We start from the raw sequence: 22,461 nt of genomic DNA on the forward strand, positions 1-22,461 counted from the left end.
GGGGGCAAAAATATTAATTTTCCTCCCACTTTCTAAGTTCTTCTAGCTGGGCTAATAATCAAATTAACAGAGACAGATTAACAGGAGAAATGTCCAAAGTTTACTATGTGAATGCACAGTCGGGGTGCCATCCATAATGAGACCCCATGAAGCGTTAGGCAGTTGAAGTTTATATGCCATTATCAAAAAGGAGAAAGACAACAGTGATGGGCAATAGTAGGCAAATTACAGGTAGATAAAAAGAACAACACACTTGCAGGCAAATTCCTGCAAGGCAACCCAGAAACAATGGGACAGGAGGGAATGTAGTTGGCAGGCTTCTTTTGGGAGCCTTTCTGTCTAATGTTAAGGTGAATATGCCCAGTTGAAATGGAAGGTTAATAGCCCTACAGTTGCCCATCCCCAGGTGAATATGCTGAGTCCCTTCATGGAGCAGGCTGTTCAATCTTAATCTCTTAGGCAGAAAGGGGGAGGGTCAAAGTTTCTTTGGGAGTCTTTTGTTTCATAATAACCAGCTTAAAATTAATTTCCTGCCAAGCCAGTGTGGCTCAGTGTTTGAGTGTTGACCTATGAACCAGGTCAAGGTTCAATTTTTTGTCAGGGCACATGCCCAGGTTGCAGCCTCGATTTCCAGTGTGGGGCGTACAGGAGGCAGCCCATCAATGATTTTTTCTCATCACTGGTGTTTCTGTCTTTCTCTCCCTCTCCCTTCCTCTCTGAAATCAATGAAAATATATTTTAAAAATAATAAAGTCAATATCCCAAAAGGCACATTTTGGCGAGGCAAAACTTTGGTCCCTTTCAGTGTCATTCCCTCCTTAGAAAAATGAAATGATTTGTTCTCTCGCTTTCTCATGGGAGTCAATCTGGTTGTTTCACATAGAGGAGTATAAACTATGGACATCTATTTTTAATGGGTGTTTCCTTATAACTCCTAGAGATAAAGCATTGCAAAAAACACTTAAGTTATGGAAAATAATAATAATTATAATACCTAATATTTCCAGAAATGTTTTCTTTCCACAAAGTTATTTAGACTTAGAATCTATAATAATAAAAGCATAATATGCTAATTAGACCGGAAGTCCTTCCAGATGAAGCTGGGGCTGCGAGGGAAGCCCGGGTTCCAGGTGCCAGAGGGATGCCGGTGGTGGCAGCCGGGGGAAGGAAGGCCTACTTTTGCACGGATTTTGTGTATCGGGCTTCTAGTACTTATCATAATTTTCCATTTGAGAAAACTGAGGCTCAGAAAAGGTAGGTAATTTGGACAACATCACAGAGGTGATAAATTGTAGGGCTTTGGTTCAAGCACAAGTCTAGCTGACATCATTGTGTATCTGTTGCTGAATAATAGGTAATGACAAAAATCTTAGTGCCATACAATAATAAACATTTATTTCTTGATTCCACATCTGTGGTTTGATTGGGAGCTGGCTGACCAGTCTTAGCTTCACTGGGCTTGGCTCCAGCTTCAGACTGGATAGGAGTAGTATCCCATGTCTTTCTTCCTTATTGGACTAGGGAGCTATCTATGACTGTCATGGTAGAAGAGGGCACGTCTAACCAAGAAAGCCTGTTTTAAACACCCACTTCCATCATATTTCCTAAAATTCCATTGGCCAAAGCTCAACATAATGGGGAGAGGAAGGAGTCTCTTCTCTTGGAGATGAGAGAGAGGGGAGGGAGTGACTATTTACTGAATAACCATCCGATGTACTTTAAAAGCTGATGTGTTTTCCTTGCCCTTCATAATTTATAAATACTGAAAGTATAAGTGGGATGACATTCCTGGCTGGGAGTCAGTGATCTTGTGTATGCTTGTCATGGGGGCCAAATACCAAACTGTCATTTCTACTTACTGACTGCAATTGCCCCATTTCTTTGCTCTAGGACAGTGGTCAGCAAACTCATTAGTCAACAGAGCCAAATATCAACAGTACAACGATTGAAAATTTTTTTTGAGAGCCAGATCTTTTAAACTTAAACTTCTTCTAACGCCACTTCTTCAAAATAGACTCGCCCGGGCCGTGGTATTTTGTGGAAGAGCCACACTCAAGGGGCCAAAGAGCCGCATGTGGCTCGTGAGCCGCAGTTTGCCGACAACGGCTCTAGGATATTTGACTTTTTTCTCTTCTCTGGTGTCCTTTGTCCTTATTCTCACTCTAGAAGAAATCTGGAAGACTATATTGATGATCCCTAACCAGGAATGGAATCAATTTTATTCTGCTTTTATACAATTTTAATTGGCTGAAAGCTTCGATGGTGGAGAAATATTTCTAATACAAGGTCTAACACATGCAGTAGAAATTGTGTGTCCAAAGTAGCAGGGCACAAGTACTTCTTCTAGAAACAGCAGATTGCAAGGATTATGCCAACTCAAATGTTGCAGCCTCAGGAGCTTCTTACCTTCCTCCACTTCATGCTCAGTAGCTGACAGGAGGCTGAGATGCTCCTCAGAGGCAGTCAGTGGGAATCTTAGATATCAGCCTTTTGGGTTTAGAGGTAGAGATTTTGCAGTCCCCTTTCCACCCTGTACTTTTTATGTTTGCTAATTTGAGTATTAAACCAATACCCCACTTAAAAATAAATGGGGTAGAGAAAGAATTTGAGTTTTAGTCCAAACCATATCAAAACTGCATGGCTAGAAAAAGGGCATTTAAAAAGTTTCTATGACTAGGTTTTCTCCTTCAACAAATGAGTACCATATAACTTTTCCTTGCCGTTTGCTATTGAATTTTATCTGTCACAAGAAGAGATTGAAAAGATTGATCCCCAAAGGAATAAATTAAGTCAAGTGATTTGCCTGGTAAGTGTTGTCCTTTCATTTTTTTTTTAATTTTTTTTAGGTTTATAAGGCCTCTGTGACCTTCAGAACTCAAGACTGTCTCACTCTGCTTCTTGGCTGATGGTCTTTCTTCAATGTCTCCCATTTCTCCTTGATTTATGCTAGATTAGTGTCTGATGTGACTATTACAGCTGTTTTTTTTTTACTCACCTCTGCAATTTTTGTGTGTGTGTGTCATTGATTCACAGTTATGCCTTAGAGCATCCATAAAAGATTTTGTGTATCTTCCTTGGTCTACCAGATTATACACATAAGCATACCCATGTTATAATTGCAATGCTCTACAGTCTTTTCCTATCATGTTCAAATACTTTCACAACTAGTAACTTCCTTGAGCATCGTTATTATGCCATGCATTATTCTATCAGAGATTGAAAAAAGTTTTCAGGGACCTTCTCCAGAAACTTGGCAGTAACTGTGTCATAAATAATGGGACCAAGATCACTTACATCTGGCTTCATCCAAGATGAAATAGTCTGTGTCTGTAGGAAGCCTCTGGCACCTTCATGCTGCCAAGGCACAGGGAGGTGTGCTGGCCAGCAGCAGAATGATGTGCCGATCAGAGCTGCGAGATAGCAGTTGGTAGTGTGAATGGGAAATATGTAAAGTACTTCAGGTTTTTGGAGGACAGGCAGCATAGCAGTGCCAACTATTATAGTTGTGAAGGAACCCACATCTAAATCGGTCTATAGGTTGGATTGCTACCCTCAGTTTATTTAAAACATGGCATTTGGGGAGAGGTAAAATACCAGCACACTGTGTTTTTGCTTTTTTTTTCACCCTGAAGCAATTTGTTGGGTCTGTTTGCAGAAGGATTTGCTGTAGCAGGGCGGAAAGAGGCATGTGCCTGTGGTGATAGGCCTTCTTTGTAGTGTTAATTTGAATAGAAATAATCATCCGTATTGATTTATAAGGATGGAATTGAGTGGAGACATTGATTCAAAAGAAGAGAACAGCTGTGAACAGTTTGATTTATGGTGGTATTAAAGCAAATGCTTCAGTTTCAGTTTGTTCAGTCTAAGGTTGCATGTCCAGGGGTTAGCTGTTGAAATATATTTAGCACAGAGCTGTCAATTTCTCCATGAGAAGCATACCTGATAGAATGCATAATTGATTCTATTGGGGCCAGGACCATATTTTGTGCTTGATATGTGCAAAGCTGCTACCTGCATATCAGTGGTTCTTAGGAGAAGAGTGCTTTAGAATGAAATGAATGAATTAGTGTCCAAATGATTGGACACTAATTTTGTGAGATAAGAACGTAAATGCAGTGGGTAATCAGAGAGCAGTTAAATAGCGCGGACCTATTTCAGAACCCTTGCCACTCGTTTGCAAGGTATCCTTCCTATGAAGAGAATGAAACTCAGCTGCCACAGGGAATATAATACTCCCAGTGGTCAGTTATGATGTGAAGAAAACAAAGCAGCCTTTCGTTATGACATGGGGTCCCTCATCTGGTGATCATGATGCATTTACAGTGCTTCCTGAAAGTCTTGGTCTCCTCTGAGTGACTTTAGTATCCTTTTCTCAGTTCTCCCATAGCCCTTTCTGTATTCTCTGATTACAGTGTGAGTCACGCTGAGTCATAGTTGTTGCCCACATTGGTTATCCATGGTCCAAGTCTTTTCCAGCATGTAACATGGATGGATATGTGTACTAAGTATTGCATGAGTCAATTATGTCAGTGTCAGTGTCAGTGTGTCAAATACATACAGGTGCCTCCAGGAGCCTTCAGTTTCTAATCGGATTCTAGCATCACCCCCTCACACAGTTCTGGTTCTGAGTTCCCCATCTCTACCTTGACATGTCTGGACCAGACAGATAACCTGCACGTATGTTCAGGGTTTTGGTGAATTATTCATTTTGAATCCCCATGGTGACAGATTCTTTCAGTGATCATTATATCGAGCTGACAGCGTGTGTTTCCACAGGGAGATGACTTCGGCCACTTCACCTATCATTTTAAAATGGGACCCCAAGAGTTTGGAAATCCGGACGCTCACAGTGGAGAGGCTACTGGAGCCGCTTGTCACACAGGTAAGGGATGCGCGAAAACACTTTACTGTGACATGGGTGTATGTTCCCATTGTGACAGGTGCACATGTCTATCATGACTCTCCACAGACCTTAGAACCCTTAGGAGGGAATGAATCATGCTATAATGCTGGTTACTTAATGTGTATTACTGCCTGAACTCTGGACAACTTTAGTGCGCAAGGAGATTTCAAGTGCCTTTAAGAAAAACCCTTCACATGGTTTTTAAAATTAAGTTGATGAGATCATTAAAGAGGGGGACTTTAATTATCCCCTTTACTTGGTGAAGGGGACTCTCATTGGAAGTAATGGGTTCGAAGTCTAAATAAATCACTCTTAGCATACTTGCGGATGCTGGTGCACAGTTCGGAAGAACTGTATCGACTGCTGCAGAGCAAAGATTATTTAGTGAGTTGCTTTTTCTTTAGTTTACGAGGGAGGATGCATCATGGCCTGAATGATGACATGTTCCATTTTTGTGTTGTCACATTGCCGATGACTGTCAACGGAAGAAACATTCTCGGGATTGTTAATTTTTAAAAGTTGACTTTTGTGTTTTGTGAAGCGCATTCTTTGCTATATTAACTCAGTAATGTATGAATGTAAAAATTCAAGATTTTTATGGTTTATTTTTGAAAAACATTATCCTAAATTAAGTAGAGGCCTTTCATATTGGTTTTCCATAGCTGCTATAGCAAAGTACCATAAACATAGTGGTTTAAAGCTTCCTAAGTTTATTTTCTTACAGCTCTGGAGGTCAGAAGTCCGTAAACCAAGGTTTAGGGCTGCATTTCTTCTGGAGGCTCCAGCAGAAAATCTGTTTTCTTCTCTTTCCTAGTTTTTAGAGGCCACATGGCTTCTTTGGCTGTTTTCTCCATATTTTAAGCCAGCAATGTAACATCTTTAAATCTGCCCCTGACTGTGACCTCTGATTCTGTCCTCATATCTCCTCCTCCCTTCCTCTTATAAGGACTGGCATGCTTGCATTGGACATGTCCAGAGTAACATGGACATCTTTGTGGATACTCCATTTATTATAGTCTGCCCTCTGCCTCCCCCCGCCCACACACAAATTCACATCCTTTCTGCAATAATTAAAACATAATGCCCAGTATAAAGTAAATGTTGAGTAAATATATTTTTCATTTTTATTTTTTATGGTTATACAATCACACTCATATTAGCCATAAACCAATATTGCATAAATTAATGAAAAGGATATGGGTGAATATAGAGTGGGCAAGCACAGTATTTATTACACATAAGCTTATTTTTTAATAAAACAATTTATTGAGTTATGATTGACATAAAAAGCTGTACATATTTTATATGTGCAATTTGATGAGTTAAGTGTACACCTGTGGAACCATTACCACCATTAAGGCCATAACATATACACCACTTCTATGTTTCTTCCTTGTTGTTGCTGTTTGTTGGTAAGAGCACAATATAAGATCTACCCTCTTAGCAAATATTAAGTATATGGTATTATTAGCTATAGGCACTATTCTGTGTAGTATATTTAGAAATTATTTACTTGGTATCATAACCATGCCCTACCCCTTTCTCTCTCTCCCCAGCCCCTTGAAACCACCATTTTAATCTTTGTTTCAATAAGTTTGACTATTTTGGATTCCTCATATATGGAATATGTTATCACATAGTATTTGTCCTTCAGTGCCTGGCTTATTTAACTTAGCATAATGCCCTTCATGTCCTTTTATTTTGGCATAAATGGCAGGATTTGTCTTTTTAAAAGCTGCATAATATTTCATTGTATGTATATCCCAATTTTTTTCACGATTATTACATTTATTCTTTAAGCGGACACCACTAAAACTGCTTTTAGTTATCTTGTGAGAAACATATTTTTTCAGAAGCCTTGTAAAACGACTTTACTAAGAACCTATGTAAAGGTTCCCATTCACTGAGAGAATATGAGAACTTCTTAAGTGTCTCCTTAAATACACCTTTATTATAAGCCTTGTAAAATGTTTCAGGACATATATGTTTTATTATAATTAAAACTTAATTTTATTTCTTAAAATTTTTATATTTATTTTTCCTTTGGTTTTGTTCTTGGATTATCTAAAGAATAGCAAATTTAAGATTAAAAATTAAAAATTGTTGTCTTTCCCATGTATTTTTCAGTCCAGTTATCTACAAGTCTTCTGTCAGATGAAGACAATGCATTAAATATTTATTAATAGTAAGGACAGTAAGCTAATTCATATTTGTTCACTTAATGTACAAACGCTTAAAAGAACGCTTAAAATGCTTACTGCATTTTACATAGTGACTTAGCACTGTAACTGGTCTTAACATTCCTCCAATATTTCTTGATATCTAATGGATTCTGTTTCTTACTAGTGTTCCTACCCCGATTAAAACAAAATCATTCTTTCAAAAATATAATTGTTAAGACAGCTTCTCTCTATATTATTTACCCATAATATAATGGCTGTGCTATCAAGACTACACATTTCCTTCCCTGAAATGTAACCTTAGGTGATGACCCTTGTAGGATATATGATCAGAAAATATTAGATACTAGAGGCCTGATGCATGAAGTTCATGCTGGAGTAGGCCTTCCTTCCCCCGGCTGCTGGCACCAGCTTTCCTCTGGCACCCGGGACCTGGGCTTCCCTTTGGCTGCCAGCAGGCACCTGGGACCCGGGCTTCCTTCACAGCCCTGGCTTCATCCAGAAGGTTGTCCGGAAGGATGCCCAGGCTAATCAGCATATTATGCTTTTATTATTATAGATAAACTACACAATCAACATTTAAAGCCAAATGTGGACAGAAAGAAAATTAAAACCAAAGTCTCTATTTATATCAAACACACAAACACTTACATACATATAACTTTATGAATTGAATAAAGTTTATATCAATATTCTGTGACACAGTGTGCCTTGTAGCTAGCTATCCTGCAGTGTCTGATAAAGATGGATAAGGGAGGTAATAAACATCAGGAGTTGAGAGGTTCTCAGTAAAATTGATTCACTGTTATAAGAAAATGACATCCGGAATTGATTGTTAAGTATTAAAAAAAGCAAACAATGTTTATTATTATGATCATCATGTATATGAGATTGTATATTTATCTTATGATGTTGCACCGGGCCTCTAGTATGCATATAAGATCTTTGGTTAATCTCTTCCCCCATCCCCCTTCATCCCTTCTCTCTGAGATTCATCAGTCTGTTCCATGTTTCCATGCCTGTGCATTGAGCATCTGCCCCTTGGTGGTCAGTGCGCATCATAGCTACCGGTTGAACTGTCGAACGGTCGAACGGTCACTTAGGCTTTTATATATATAGATAGAAATCACAAAATTTCAAATAAGGAGAGACTTATCTTAGGAAATTTAAGTCTTTGGAAAATATGCCTGAAAAAAATTTTTTTAATTCAGAAAATTAAAGCTTTGTAATAGGCCACATTCCACGATAATGATTATTAGGAAACTAAAATACTTTACTAGGCAACTTTATTAGAAAAATTTAAAAATTAAGAAATTAAGCCTGATTGGTATGATTCATTGGTTGAGTGTTGACCCATGAACCAGAATGTCACAGTTCCATTTCCGATCAAGACACAAGCTTGGGTTGCAGGCTCTATTCTCAGCAGGGGGCATGCAGGAGGAAGCCTATCAATGATTCTCTCTCATCATTGATGTTTCTAACTCTCTCTCCCTCTTCCTTCCTTTCTGAAATCAATAAAATAAAAATATGTTTAAAAAAATTAGGAAATTAAGAAAGACTCTTTTTAAAATTGGATTTAGGGAGTGAGAGAGAAACATTGATTCATTGCTCCAATCATTCCTGCATTCATTGGTTGATTCTTGGTGTATGGGAACGATGCTATTACTAACTGAGCTACCTAGTCAGGGCCAAGAAAGACTTTCAGATAACTCTTTGAATCAAAGGGAAATTATAACCTATATATGTTAATGAAAAAGGTGATTTATTTCTATCAAAATATACACACCCAATAAGAGTTGTGCTCAGTACAGAATTTTAGCCTTAAATGCCTTTGTTATTTAAGAAAAATGATAAAAATTAACTAAATACTTATCTTAAGAAATTAGAAGAAACATTGAAAAAATTTAATAACAATGATACTGGAATTATTAGAATACAAACATTAAAAGGGTTAAATAAAATCAATATTAGATTTTCTTTGAAATGGCCAATAAACATTCCTCAAGGCACAAATTGTGGGAAATATGTGGAGTAAGAATATCTAAGATTATAAATGACAAAGCGGAAATAACTCTGGGAACAAGAGAGATGAAAAGAAACATAGTAGAATGTTACATGCAACTCTTCACAAATGAAATATGAAAACCCAGAGGAAGGGAATAACTTCCTAGAAAAATTTAAATGAACAAAATTTATTCAAGAGGGAGTGCAAAACTGAAATAAACCATTAAGTATTAGAAAGCCTTTTAAAGATCTGTTATCAAAAAGCATCAGAATAGATGGATGCATAGCTGAATTATCAGACATTTAAAGAACTCATAATCAGAGTGTATTTAAACTACTGTTTCAATCATAGAAAAAGATAACTCCTTGATCATTTTAAGAATCATAACTTTAATGTTACTAATTAAACATATTTAAAAAACATTTTTAAGGATAATAATGGTTTTATCTCATATTTGGTTTTCAATGAAAAAAGAAACTTTGTAAAATATAGTAAATAACACCCAGCAGCATATCAAGAGATCAGTGTACCAGTGGGGTCCCTCAGCCTGGCCTGCGGGATCTGGCCTAAATTGGCTCTCTGACATTTCCTGAGGGGTCCCAGATTGCGAGAGATCGCAGGCCAGGCCAAGGGACCCTACTGGTGCATGATCAGGGCTGGAGGTTGGCCAGCCAGGGAGGGACCGCAAGATGGCTTCAGGCTGTGTCTGGCATGTCTGGCTCAGTCCCAATTGGCCGGACTCCAGCAGCAAGCTAACCTACTGGTTGGAGCGTCTGCCCTCTGGTGGTCAGTGCACATCATAGCAACTGATCGACAGGTCAATTGTCTGTCTCATGGTGGTCAGTGCACATCATAGTGAGCGGTTGAGCGGCCTTAGCATATCATTAGCATATTACGCTTTGATTTGTTGAATGGCTGACTGGCCGACTGGACACTTAGCATATTAGGCTTTTATTATATAGGATAGAATGTTGCTGTTATCCTATATCAGTGATGGCGAACCTATGACACGCATGTCAGCACTGACACATGTAGCCATTTCTGATGACACGCGGCCGCTGAGGCGGCCACATGCTGAGGATGAAACATTTGCTGCTCCTGAGGATGAAACATTTGAGAAATACTGTTTTTTCTTCAAAGTGACACACTACCCGAGTTATGCTCAGTTTTTTGACAAAGTTTGACACACCAAGCTCAAAAGGTTGCCCATCACTGTCCTATATAATAAAGCGTAGTATGCAAATTGTCCCCTTGACCAGGAGTTTGTTTTGGAGTTTGAACATGGGGCAGGTCTGGCTGGGGGAAGTGAGGGAGGCCCCAGCTGGCAGCAGCTGCCAGGGGAAGGGAGGGAGGCTCCAGCCAGTGGTGGCAGCAGGCTGCGGGGGGAAGGGAGGAAGGCCCCAGCCAGCGGCGGTGGCGGTGGTGGCAGGTGGCCAGGGGAAGGGAGAGAATACCTGGCCTGTAGCTGGCAGCCAGCAGCCACTAGGGACCCTACCAGTGCACAAATTTAGTGCACTGTGCCTCTAGTTTGTAATAAAAACTCAAAAAGGAAATAGGACCACACTTAAAATAAAGGAATGTACCATGTAAATCTGAAACTAGGACAGATAAAACCCCTTTTATATAATATGACTATATAATTTTAAAATTAATATGATTATGGGGTTAAGTGGCTAGATATAAGATAAATATACAAATAGTTTCAATTTATTTAAATTAGCTAAAGATAAAAACAGGAAAATACAGCTGAGACTTGAACAACACAGGTTTGAATAACCACTCTCCACCTATATGTGGATTTTTTTTCCCAATAAATAGCTATACTGTTTTCCATCTGCAGTGGGAAATTTATGGATATGGACAGTCAGCTATATACACTGATCTATGCCATTTTATATTGGAGACTTGAGCATACCGAGATTTGGGTATCTGCGAAGTCTTGGAACCAATGCCCTGCATATATAATGGGACAGTTTAATTTTTAGGGAAGTAAAAAGTTATATACCAATTTTTGATTGTAAGGGGAGAGAGTGAAATTTCTAATCCCATGTTGTTCAAGGATCAATTATATTATTTTGTAATTGGGAAAAAAAAACCACTTAAAAGGCCAATTATTTTTCATATATGAAATGCACATTAACTTCAGAGATTTTCAAATGTGCAATTTTGTAATTATTTTCATTGAAGTAGAGATTTTAAATGCATAGGCTTTGGAATCAGGGAGACTTGATTGTGAGTGCCAGTGCTCATGCTGATACTTTGAATAGATTACTTAATCTCCCCTTAGATATAAATTATAGATAATACTAATCTGTTCCTCAAGAGATTATTGAAGGGATAATATGAGATGGTGCATTGAAGTGATTAGGGAATTACTATTACTATTCTTATAGTAATACAGATTTACTCTTTTTTTAAAATATATTTTATTGATTTTTTACAGAGAGGAAGAGAGAGGAATAGAGAGTTAGAAACATCACTGAGAGAGAAACATCGATCAGCTGCCTCTTGCACACCCCCTACTGGGGATGTGCCCGCAACCAAGGTACATGCCCTTGACCTGAATCAAACCCTGGACCCTTGAGTCTGCAGGCTGATGCTCTATCCACTGAGCCAAACCAGTTTCGGCCAGATTTACTCTTAATGCAGTATTCTTTACTACTTGATAGTAATCACTTCTCAGTTATTAGAAAATAGGTGCCATGTATAACAGAAATTCATGGGTTGTTGTTATTTTTTAAGAAAAAGTTAATACATATTTAGAAAAAATATGATTTGCATTTTATATTTACTCAAAGATAACTAAAGTAGAAATTGTTGGGAATTCAACTTTAACCATTTTAGGAAGCTAATGAAGCTTAGATAATCATAATAAGACAGAATTTGCTGGAATTTTCTTCCTTATTTCCTTACAGAAAAGCAAATGATCTGAACTTCATGAATCTGCAACTTAAGAAATAATAATGAGCATCTGATAAAAAAAAATACCATAATGCTTAATGAACTGTTTTAAATTGGCCTGATGGGGAAGAAAACTCCTAAGAAAAGGAACTCTCTTTAATCATTTCCAGTATTATTTTGAGTAATATCCATGGGGCCCTATAAAGTTAAGCTCTAGTAACTTCTATAATTGGGTCTTTTTAAATTTTACTCAAAAGTTGCTAATTATCTCAAAAGCTAAATAATTAGAACTTTATATACTTAAATATATGATTTCAAAATTTAATTTTATGCTTAAAAAAACTTGACATTCTTTCCCTTTTGATAGTAATTCCTTATGAAAGAAGTTGCCGGTGTGTGACTCACAACAGTAGTTAAATCTATTAGTACATTCATAGTCAGGGAATCAGGAGATTTAGATTTAAAGTCAGGAGATTTATAGCTGAAAATGATTCAAGAAATAAATCGATACTCAGAAATGAAGTAATCTGTGAGAATTAAGCTAGTGAGTGCCTTTTTATCCTATACCATACACTCTCTTACACAGTTTACAAAATGGATTATTTTATCTAAGAATTTGCCAAATAATTTAAATTATAAAATAAGTCTCATTGTACCTTTTATTCATCTGTCCAGAGACTATCACTATTGAGAACTACCTTAATTCTTGCTTAATGCATGAGTTTCAAAGATTAGTAAGCATTTGGATGGTTTCCATGGTAATACTACAATGTTACATATAATAAGTTGTTGATGCATCTTTATCAGAGGATTAAAATTATATGAAAAATAAAGTATGTGCTAAAAGCAAATGATATGAACTTCATTAAGCTTGTTTATTTATTTTTTGACCAGTTTTATGTATACCATGGTTAACCCATTTCTAAGTATTTTCTTACTTTTATTATTTAATTATTTTATACCAAGACCCATTTTAATTTTTGGATAATACTTTTCTGGAAAAAAATGTTTTGGTTTATCTGTTTTTAATATCAGTTTTTTTTGTTTCTTTTTTTTGTGTGTGTGTGTGTGGATGAATGAACTACCTATACCTGAATACTATAACTTTATTTAAAACCTATGATTCTTTCCTTGTTAAAAAAAAGAATAATGTATATTCAAAACAGATTTAAGAACAAGTAATGAGCTAGTTTAGGAATTTACCTTTATCACATATAGTAATATTTAATTGAAAGATTATAAAGTATTTTATTGTTTTAAAATGGTTTTATATCTTAATATAAACATTGCTATTTTTTTTCACAGTAGATCCATATAACTAAAGTAGCTATTATGTTGGAAGTACTTCTTCCAATTGAGGTCATATGGTAGATTGTTCGGCAGTAACTGTGTTTGCCACTTCTGAAATAGGAGTTTAATTGACTAGTGTATAGTCTGGAGTTAAGTTAATTTCTCTTTTGGGATTATCTTCAAAGTTGTGATGTCTACCACCAGATGGTAGTGATACTCTCTTTGTCAGAGGCCAGCTGTGTTGGCCATGTTTGGGAACTTGAGTAATGTATAGAGCCCTTTTAAACAAAAAAAATTAAGAACAAAACAAAACCCTTCCAAACCTACAGTGAATTTAAAATAGTATAAATGTGGAATTAGCTATTCACGTCTGTTTATTCATGAAGAAGTTTAAAAAATAAGTACTAAAAGATCACAAAACCCAAATATTGAAATTAACATTAATTTGATGCATAATATTTTGTTGAAATTAAATCCTTGCATCTGATGTAAATGTGGTGGTGGTTGCTCTAGCTCTGGGTGTTTGGCCCTCACCACCATGGGATATGTGATGAGTCAATTTTCAATCTTCAGGAGCAACAACTGCAAATTACAACTAATGATTGCACCATGGCATCAGTTCACCTTTGTTTAACATAGACATACACACAGTTAACAGGCTGCATCTGCCTGTATTCTCTTTTCATTAGCATAGGACAACAAAAATTAACTAGTAAGATATTATGGTTTTAGAGTTCAAGCTAACTATATTAACAATGACTCAACAACTTATCTTCCATCAAAATATTTACTTTCAATAATTTCTATTTTAAACACTTTGATTTTTTTTAGATATACTAATAAAACAAATTCCATTTAGTGGAAAACAAATGAGTGCTCTACATACTACCTCAATTTATTAATTTCTTGCTCTTAATGAAAAAGTGGGTTGTGGGATTTCTCCCACATTTTACTAAGGCTCAGCTCACCAATCCTGGTTTCTGGTTTCTTTTCTTTTCTTTTTTTCCTCTTTCTCTTTCTCTCTTTCGTTTTCTCTCTCTCTTTCTTTCTTTCTCTCTCTCTCTCTCTCTCTCTCTCTTTCTTTCTGTTAATCCTCACTCAAGGATATTTTCCCCATTGATTTTTAGAGAGAGTAGAAGGGAGGGAGAGAGACAGAAAGAGAGAAACATCAATGTGACAATGTGAGAGAGACTCACTGATTGGTTGCCTTCCGCACACATCCCCACCAGAGCCAGGGATGAAGCCTGCAACCGAGGTACGTGCCCTTGACCAGAATCGAACCTGGGACCCTTTAGTCCACAGGCCTATGCTCTATCCACTGAGTCAAACGAGCTACAGCGATTCCTGGTTTCCTTTCCTAGGTAATGCTTTGGGGCTTGCATATAGAAGTGGTCCAAGCTGCTGAACTAAATTGTCTAAATTTCTTTCATTAGCATCTTGCCTTTGCTTGTCCTTCTGCTCTGGTTTCAGTTGGTGCTCTTCCCCAGTAGTAGGGAACTGACCACAGAGAATTTAGAACCTCTCAAGAGAAAAGGGGGAAAGTCCTGGTGCTTCTTGAGTAGTTGCTATGTTCCTGATAACACCTTAGGTATTTCCAGGAATTTACATCAACCTGGCAAGTTCAGAACTCTTTTCTCCATTTTACAAAAGAAAAAAGAGAGACTTAGATCACACAATGAAAGGCCCAACGTGAATCAGACTGAGTAGTAGGTCTGAGTCCTCGGGAAAACATAGGCTGAAAATACTGAAATGGTCAGTTGGCTGGTACATCAACCACAGAAAATGTGCAGAGAGAAATGTAAGAGGGTAAAGGCATAAATCGAAGGTGTGGGAAGGAGAGAGCTCCCAACAATAAAACAGAGGATCAGGAGCAAGACAAGGTGAACAAAGTATTCTTACAGTCAGAATTTAGTATCTTTCCTTGTTTGCATCACTTCCCTCTTGCCCAAACCAACTGACATGCAAACATAACCTAAACACATTCTTTAACATTCAAATGAGTAAGTTAAAATAAAAATCCAGTTTTTCCTGTTGGATGGCTAAGTGCATGGGAATACCCAAATTGAGCAATAACTCTTCTTTTATTCTGTTTGGCAATAAACTCAAGCCTTAAAAGTATTTTTCCCCTTGCACTTTCTGTCTCAGTGAATTCTTATCAACTACTTTAAATAGGAAAAGGGGAAGTTAAAACTAAATTTAAATATTAATGTAATGCCAAGAAGAATAATGATTTTTATGTACTTCGAATAGGACAATTAACAAAATCTTATGCATTTTAATACAACCATTTTAAGGGAGAAATTGTGAGGGGTTGGCTAACAAAACTGCTCATAACTGATTTGGACAATACAGAAACGTTATCTGAGCTGGTGACCAACACATCCATTACACCAAGCATCAGAATGCCTAGAAGGTGACAGAATTGCATTTACTCAGGGAGCCCTTAACTAGCTAAGTAATTAAAACTTGTCAGAGATCTGAGATAAAGGATTAGGGCATGTCAGCAGGCCTGCTTGAGAGTACAAAAGCTATACTTTGTTTTCCCACAACTAAGAAAGAAGGACGGCCAGGAAAAGTAATGGAGAATCTGACTAGCTGTTTTTCTTTCACTCTGAGGTAACTCTCAGCCCTTTTGTAACATGGATATCTTGGCTTCAGGACCCTGCCTTCTCAGTCCTTGTCTTGTTTCCCTATCTTGGCTTTAAATGTTCCTGTTTTTCAGGGCTTAGTCTTGATTGAGACACCTCTTTCCTTTCTTCTGCATTTTCTCCCCAGGTGATTGATTTTACTCATCCCATTGGCATTAGATACTATCAATATACTGACAACCCTTACACTTGTAACTTTAGCCCACACCTTGTCACTGAGTCCTTTTCATAGAGCCCTGTTCTTACATGCAAGAATTCTCCTTGGTTTCTCTTTTCTCAAGTCTGCCCTTCTTACAAATGTGAATCTCTCTCTCTCTCTCTCTCTCTCTCTCTCTCTCTCTCTCTCTCTCTCTCTCTTTCTCTCTCCCCTCCTCTTGCTCTCTTCCTCTTCACTAAGGCTAAACCTGAAGCTAAACAGAGCTAAAATAGTGTTTTTGGAGCAACTCAATTGTAATTATTTATTAGGTTGTACTGCTTTTACAAGTATATTTTTAAAAATTAATGGGCTTAGGAAAATGTCATTTCTACAGGTCAATCTTTTTTTTTTTTTATTAGTAATCTTGTGCTTTATCATCCTGAATATTGATAATTGTTGTCATATTATTATCTGGGCATAGAAAAATGAAAGGGAGACTAGAAAATATGATTGCTTTTTTAAAGATTTCCCACAGCATGTTAGTTAAATTTAAAAATGAAAAAGATATATGAATTACTTGAATATGATATTACAAAATATAGCTATTATTGTAAATGTACTACGGAGCCCTGTGGTAATGGCTGAGATGGTAATTTTATTCTAAACTGCAGTTTTCAATGGCTTATTTAACAAGAACTCCCAATTTACCCTGTTGACTGAAACTTTTCAAGCTTGTTTTCATTCCCTAGGGGAATTTTATAAAGAGATGAGAAAAAAATCCCTTTAGCTGACTCATTCCAGCATGACAAAAATGATTTTCACTCACTTACTAAAAAATTCAGAATATTTTGATGGCTTATACATTTTTAAGTGGTTTCTAAACTTTATTTTTCACATGAGTCTGTTTCCCAGAAAGGTCAGGCACTGTGGTTCAATAAAATAGTCATAAATTTAAAACAGCTAAACATTATTGAAAATTGAAATTTTAATTGTGCAATATGTTTTCTCATTTAGCTCATTGCAGACCAATTTTATAGATAGACTAGAGGCCCGGTGCACGAATTCGTGCATGGGTGGGGTCCCTCTGGGTGGCCTGCAGGGATCGGGCCAAAACCTGCAGTCCAATGCCGCCTGCAACTCCTATCTGCCACTTCCACTCATCCTGGCCCCACTGTGCCAGCCACGGGCTCGCGCCCAATCAGTCCCGATTGGGAGCCCTGTATCTGGTGATCTCCCAAGGGAAGTGGCCTGGGAGATCAGGCTGAAACCCGTCCTCTGACATCCCCCAAGGGGTCCTGGGTTGTGAGAGGGTGCAGCCCAGGCTGAGGGATCCCACCAGTGCCCGATTGGGCAGGGAAGGAACCATGGAAGGGCTCCAGGGTGTGTCTGGCCCATCTCGCTCAGTCCCTATCGGCCGGACCCTAGCAGCAAGCTAACCTACCAGTTGGAGCATCTGCCCCCTGGTGGTCAGTGCACTTCATAGCGAGTGGTTGAGCAGCCTTAGCATATCATTAGCATATTATGCTTTGATTGGTTGTTTGGTTATTCTGCCATTTGGTCTATTTGCATATTACCCTTTTATTATATAGGATAATGAAAGAATGCTAAATTTAGTTTCTTTTTTTTTTGCAAACTATTCTCTATCAGTAGATAGCAAGTTTGTTAATGACAGAACTAGTGATTGATTTCGACTTAGTTAGTATTCTCATTTGTATTTTCTGTCTTCATTCTATTCATTATCAGTGGTTTTACTACTCTCTCAGACACCCGTTTACTATGAGTATCTGGGTATTGTACTTTGTGAGGCTTCCATGAATTATCATTGCTATTCACAAACTCACAGATGATTAACCACACGCATAGGGATGATATTTGATATCTACAGATATAGGATATTTTCAGATATTATTTCACTTTTTTTTTTTTCATTAATACTGAACATGTCAGAATGGCTGTCATCAACAAATCAACAAGTGGAAAGAGCTGGTGAGGATGTGGAGAAAAGGGAATCCTGGTACACTGCTGGTGGGAATGCAGACTGGTGCAACCACTATGGAAGAGTATGGAGTTTCCTTAAAAAATTAAAAATGGAACTTCCATTTGACCCAGTGATTCCACTTCTAGGAATATACCCTAAAAACCTGCAACACTAATCAGAAAGAATAGATGCACCCCTATGTTCATCACAGCACAATTTACATTAGCTAAGATCTGGAAACTTCCCAAGTACCCATCAGTACAGATGAGTGGATAAAAAAAGCTGTGGTATATTTACACAAAGAATACTATGTAGTTATACAAAAGAAGGATCTCTTATCCTTTGAGACAGCATGGAGGGACCTGGAGAGTATTATGCTAAGCAAAATAAACTAGTCAGAGAAAGACAAGTATCACATGATCTCACTCATATATGGAATATAATGAACAAAATAAACTGTTGAACAAAACAGATCCAGAGACATAGAAGCATGGGACAGACTGACACATCTCAGAGGGAAGGCAGGGCTGAGGAGGTGGATGGGGAGTGATTAACAGGGGAACTTATATGCATATATGCATATATGCATAGCCATTGGACACAGACAATAATGTGGTGAAGACCTGTGGGGGTGGTGGTTGTGGGGTAAAGGGGAGTCAATGTGGAAGAAAGGGGGACATCTGTAATACTTTCAACAACAAAGATAAATTAAAAAAAAAATATGGAAGGTGATAAAGTGACCAGTAGTTTAAGACTAGTAGAAAGGAGTTGCTGTGGAACATAAGTGAGAGAGGTGGACTTTTATTCTAGACTTGGAGTTAGAGGAGGAAAGGGTTTCACCTATATCTTTATTTAGTGTTCTCTGATGGTTTGGTGGCCCTCATCTTTTAGAGGATAAATACTATTTTATTGAAAATTTAATTGACCTATAGCATTATATTAGTTTCAGGGGTACAACACAATGTTTTGATATTTGTATATATTGTGAGAAGATAATAATAATAAGTCTAGTTAACATTCATTACCATACATAAAAACAGATTATTTTGAGTGTGTGTGATGACAACTCTTAAGATCTACTACTCATAGCAACTTTCAAATATATAATGCAGGATTATTAACTATGTCACCACACTGTATATTATATCCCGTAAATTATTTATTTTATAACTAAAAGTTTTTACCTTTGACTCCTTTCACCCATTCAGCCCTCTCCCATCTACTGTTTTGGGCAACCACTAATCTGTTCTCTCTATAATTTGTTTTCATTTCCTCCCTAAGATTCTACATTTAGGTGAAGTCATAAGGTATTTGTCTTTCATTTAAAAAAATATATTTTTACTGATTTCAGAGAGGAAGGGAGAAGGAGAGATAAAAACATCAATGATGAGAATCATTAATCAGTTGCCTCCTGCATGCCCCCTACTGTGATCAAGCCTGCAATCCGGGCATATGACCTGAGCAGGAATGGAACTGTGACCTTCTGGTTCATAGGTTGACTCTCAACTTCTGAGCCACATTGGCTGGGCTGTTATTTGTCTTTCTTTTTCTGACTTATTTCACTTAGCATAATGTCTTCAACTTCCATCCATGTTATCACAAATGGCAAGATTTCATTTATTATGACTTAGTAATATTCTATTGTCTATATATACCACATCTTGTTTATACATTTGTTACCATAGTTAGCTAATTACTGATGGGGAAGGAAGCCAAGTGGGAGTCAGACATCGTTGAGCATGGTCAGCTGAAAAGCATAAGCCTGTTTGCTTCACCAGGAAGCTGCAGGGTCACACTCCTCCCCAGGGAACCACCGTCATTCCCCGCAGATCACTGGGGGAAGGGATAGAACAAAAAGAGATAAAGTCAAAATGGTGCAGAGGAGGTGCTTGACCATAGAGGTCCATCAGTAAATCTGAAAAAAAGATCATTGGCTAGGGGGCTGGACCCAATGCAAGCCCATGGAAACTTGGGGAGATGATTGGTTATTTTGAAAAAGTTCCTGGTTAAAATCCCAGGAGATTAGGAGCTTTCTCTTTCTCTTGCTGGTGATTCATGCTCCCCTCAAGTGCTCGCCTGTTCTCTCCTTTGTAGCCACATGGCCCTAGCAGCCGTGTGGCACCACTGGCTACACTGGTTTCAAATGCAGGATCTTTTAGGAGCCTGGGTACAGCAGCAAAGCAACAGATTGAAGCCAGGAACAGAAGCTAAGCTTACCTATTGCTGGACTGAACTAAGCTTTAATATGGCACAGGATCTCTGCTCATTTGCTCTATTTCTGGCCCTGATTTTCCATGGTGGGACAGACAGAGATGGAACATTGGAGGGGCTTCCTTTTGATTTTGCATCACAAATCAAAACACATTCATCCATTGGTGGACACTTAGGTTGCTTCCATGTATTGACTATTGTAAATATGTAATATTGCAATGAATATGGGCATGCATATCTCTTTCTAGTTAGTGTTTTCAATTCATTTGAATAAATGCCCACAAGTAGAATTGCAGGATCACGTGGTAATTCTATTTTTGATTTTTTGAGGACCCTCCATACTGTTTCCTATAGTGGCTGTACCAATTTATATTTTTACCAACAGTGCACAAGGGTTCCATTTTCTCCATATTCTTGCCAACATTTGTTATCTCTTTTTGATAATAGCAGTCCTAATATGTGTGAAGTGGTTATCTCATTGTGGTTTGATTGCATTTTCCTGATGAGTAGGGATGTTTGAACACCTTTCATGTACCTGTTGGCCATCTGTATTCTTCTTTCAAAAATGTCTACTCATTTCTTCTCCACAGACACGTTTTATAACTTGGTGAATCTTTCAGGACCTCATCTGTAGGGATGAATTCGTAACCCAACTTTGCCCATGCACAAGCCCTTCTTCTTATTTTATCCCATTCACATGTTCCTTAAACAAGTATGGCAGAGACATTAGAATTCAGTGAGTTTGTTCATGGTATAGTTTTTTTGTTCTTTTTTATAAAACATAATTGTGTAGGTAAGATGATGCATTGGATACAAAACATGTCCCATGAATTAGACACATCTCAAGCCACTACCTCCTGGAGGTACTCCACAGGAGGTGTAAACAGGAGAAACTCTTAGTTTTTACTCTCTTCTAATACACTTGTAACTTTTGGGAGATTGCTCAGGTTTCTTAAAATGAGAATCTATATTATAAAGAGGTAACATGCAAATTAGAATAAGACTCCGTAATGGGTCATGACCAGACAGGAGGAGGTTGCGCATGTAGGTGAGGCCCAGAGCGGAGACGGAGACAGAGGCAGGGGGGCCAGCCCGACCTAGTGCGGTGGCTTGGGCAGCCCCGGAGCGGACACAGGCAGGGGGGCCAGGGGACACTGCGAGTCAGGTGTGGGTCCCCGGCCCCCCGTGGCGCCATCCAGTCTTACTCTCGCGGCGGCTGGTGCTGCGCGAGTCAGGCGTGTGTCCGGCCCCCCACGGGGTGCCTCCTCGCATGGTGGGAGGCAGGGCGCCTCCTTGCACGATTTTAATCGTATGCTGGGCCTCTAATATAATATAGTTCTTATATATTATTCTGCCGTTCATTTCTAGTTGAAGCAAAAGGATTGATTTCAAATACCCTAGTACTAACACACCATAAATGTGGGCAACTAAAAAAACTCAGCAAACTCTGTAGTAGGCATTTTCTAGAATACGTGGAGTAGCCAGACCCATAGTTAATCTCATACTCCTGTATTGTGCTACATAAGTTTCCCAAATTCCATAGATTCTGTCTTTGGATTTTAGTTGAGGAAACTCACTTGTACAGACTCTTATTGTCTGTTACCAATTAAGCTACATGTACATCAGTAGAGCTTCTCCTGGGCTCTACTGATACTCCCCTGAGATAGAGATAGACAGGTTGTGTCTGTGTCCAGCCTGGGTTGCATTAGATCCTTACATATCCTCAGTTCTGTTATTCTGGCACATACTTAAACTTCACAGAATGTAGTAATTCTGCAGAATTCTAGGGAGTAAAAATCAATTAAGAACAACTGGGCATTCGGTAATCATTAACAGGAGTGCTCATTTTGCACCATGGTGATATGTGGTCAGACAGAGAAGAAGCCATCAACACTAGCATTTTTAAGAAGGTCCCTGTAAATTGCAGGTTTGACAATTTGCAGAGTTAAAAGGATATAGAATGACTTATTTTCAGTCATCTGAAACTTGTGGAAATGCTGTTGAAAGCCTTATTACTATTTGCAGATCCTTTCCATAAACAGACTTGAGGAGGAGATAAAATTGAAAAAGAAATTTGCTAGCAATTTTTCAAATATTAGGCCTATGAGCAGAAGAAATAAAGATTAATGTGTGAAAATAAAGTGGAATGATTCAGATTTAAGCTTTGTTAGGGGACATCAGAGCACATGAGGGAAACAATTCACAACAT

At 38.0% G+C, this 22,461-nt stretch overlaps 1 protein-coding gene across 3 annotated transcripts in view; it reads left to right on the forward strand.

Moving 5' to 3' along the window:
• The window catches only part of CTNNA2 (catenin alpha 2), a gene marked incomplete at both ends in the record, with an annotated part of 1,062,955 nt that overhangs the window by 86,323 nt on the left and 954,171 nt on the right, over positions 1 to 22,461 (forward strand). For 2 of the 3 annotated variants that reach the window (XM_079791897.1, XM_079791898.1), the window contains one exon: positions 4,781 to 4,882. In XM_079791897.1, the coding sequence (XP_079648023.1) occupies positions 4,781 to 4,882 (102 nt within the window). Of the gene's footprint in view, positions 1 to 4,776; positions 4,883 to 22,461 lie in introns of those variants that run through there. The other variant, XM_079791896.1, reaches the window with a different exon arrangement.

This window comes from Cnephaeus nilssonii (assembly GCF_951640355.1).
Source record: "Cnephaeus nilssonii genome assembly, chromosome: 15".
NCBI classification, from domain to species: Eukaryota; Metazoa; Chordata; class Mammalia; order Chiroptera; family Vespertilionidae; genus Cnephaeus; species Cnephaeus nilssonii.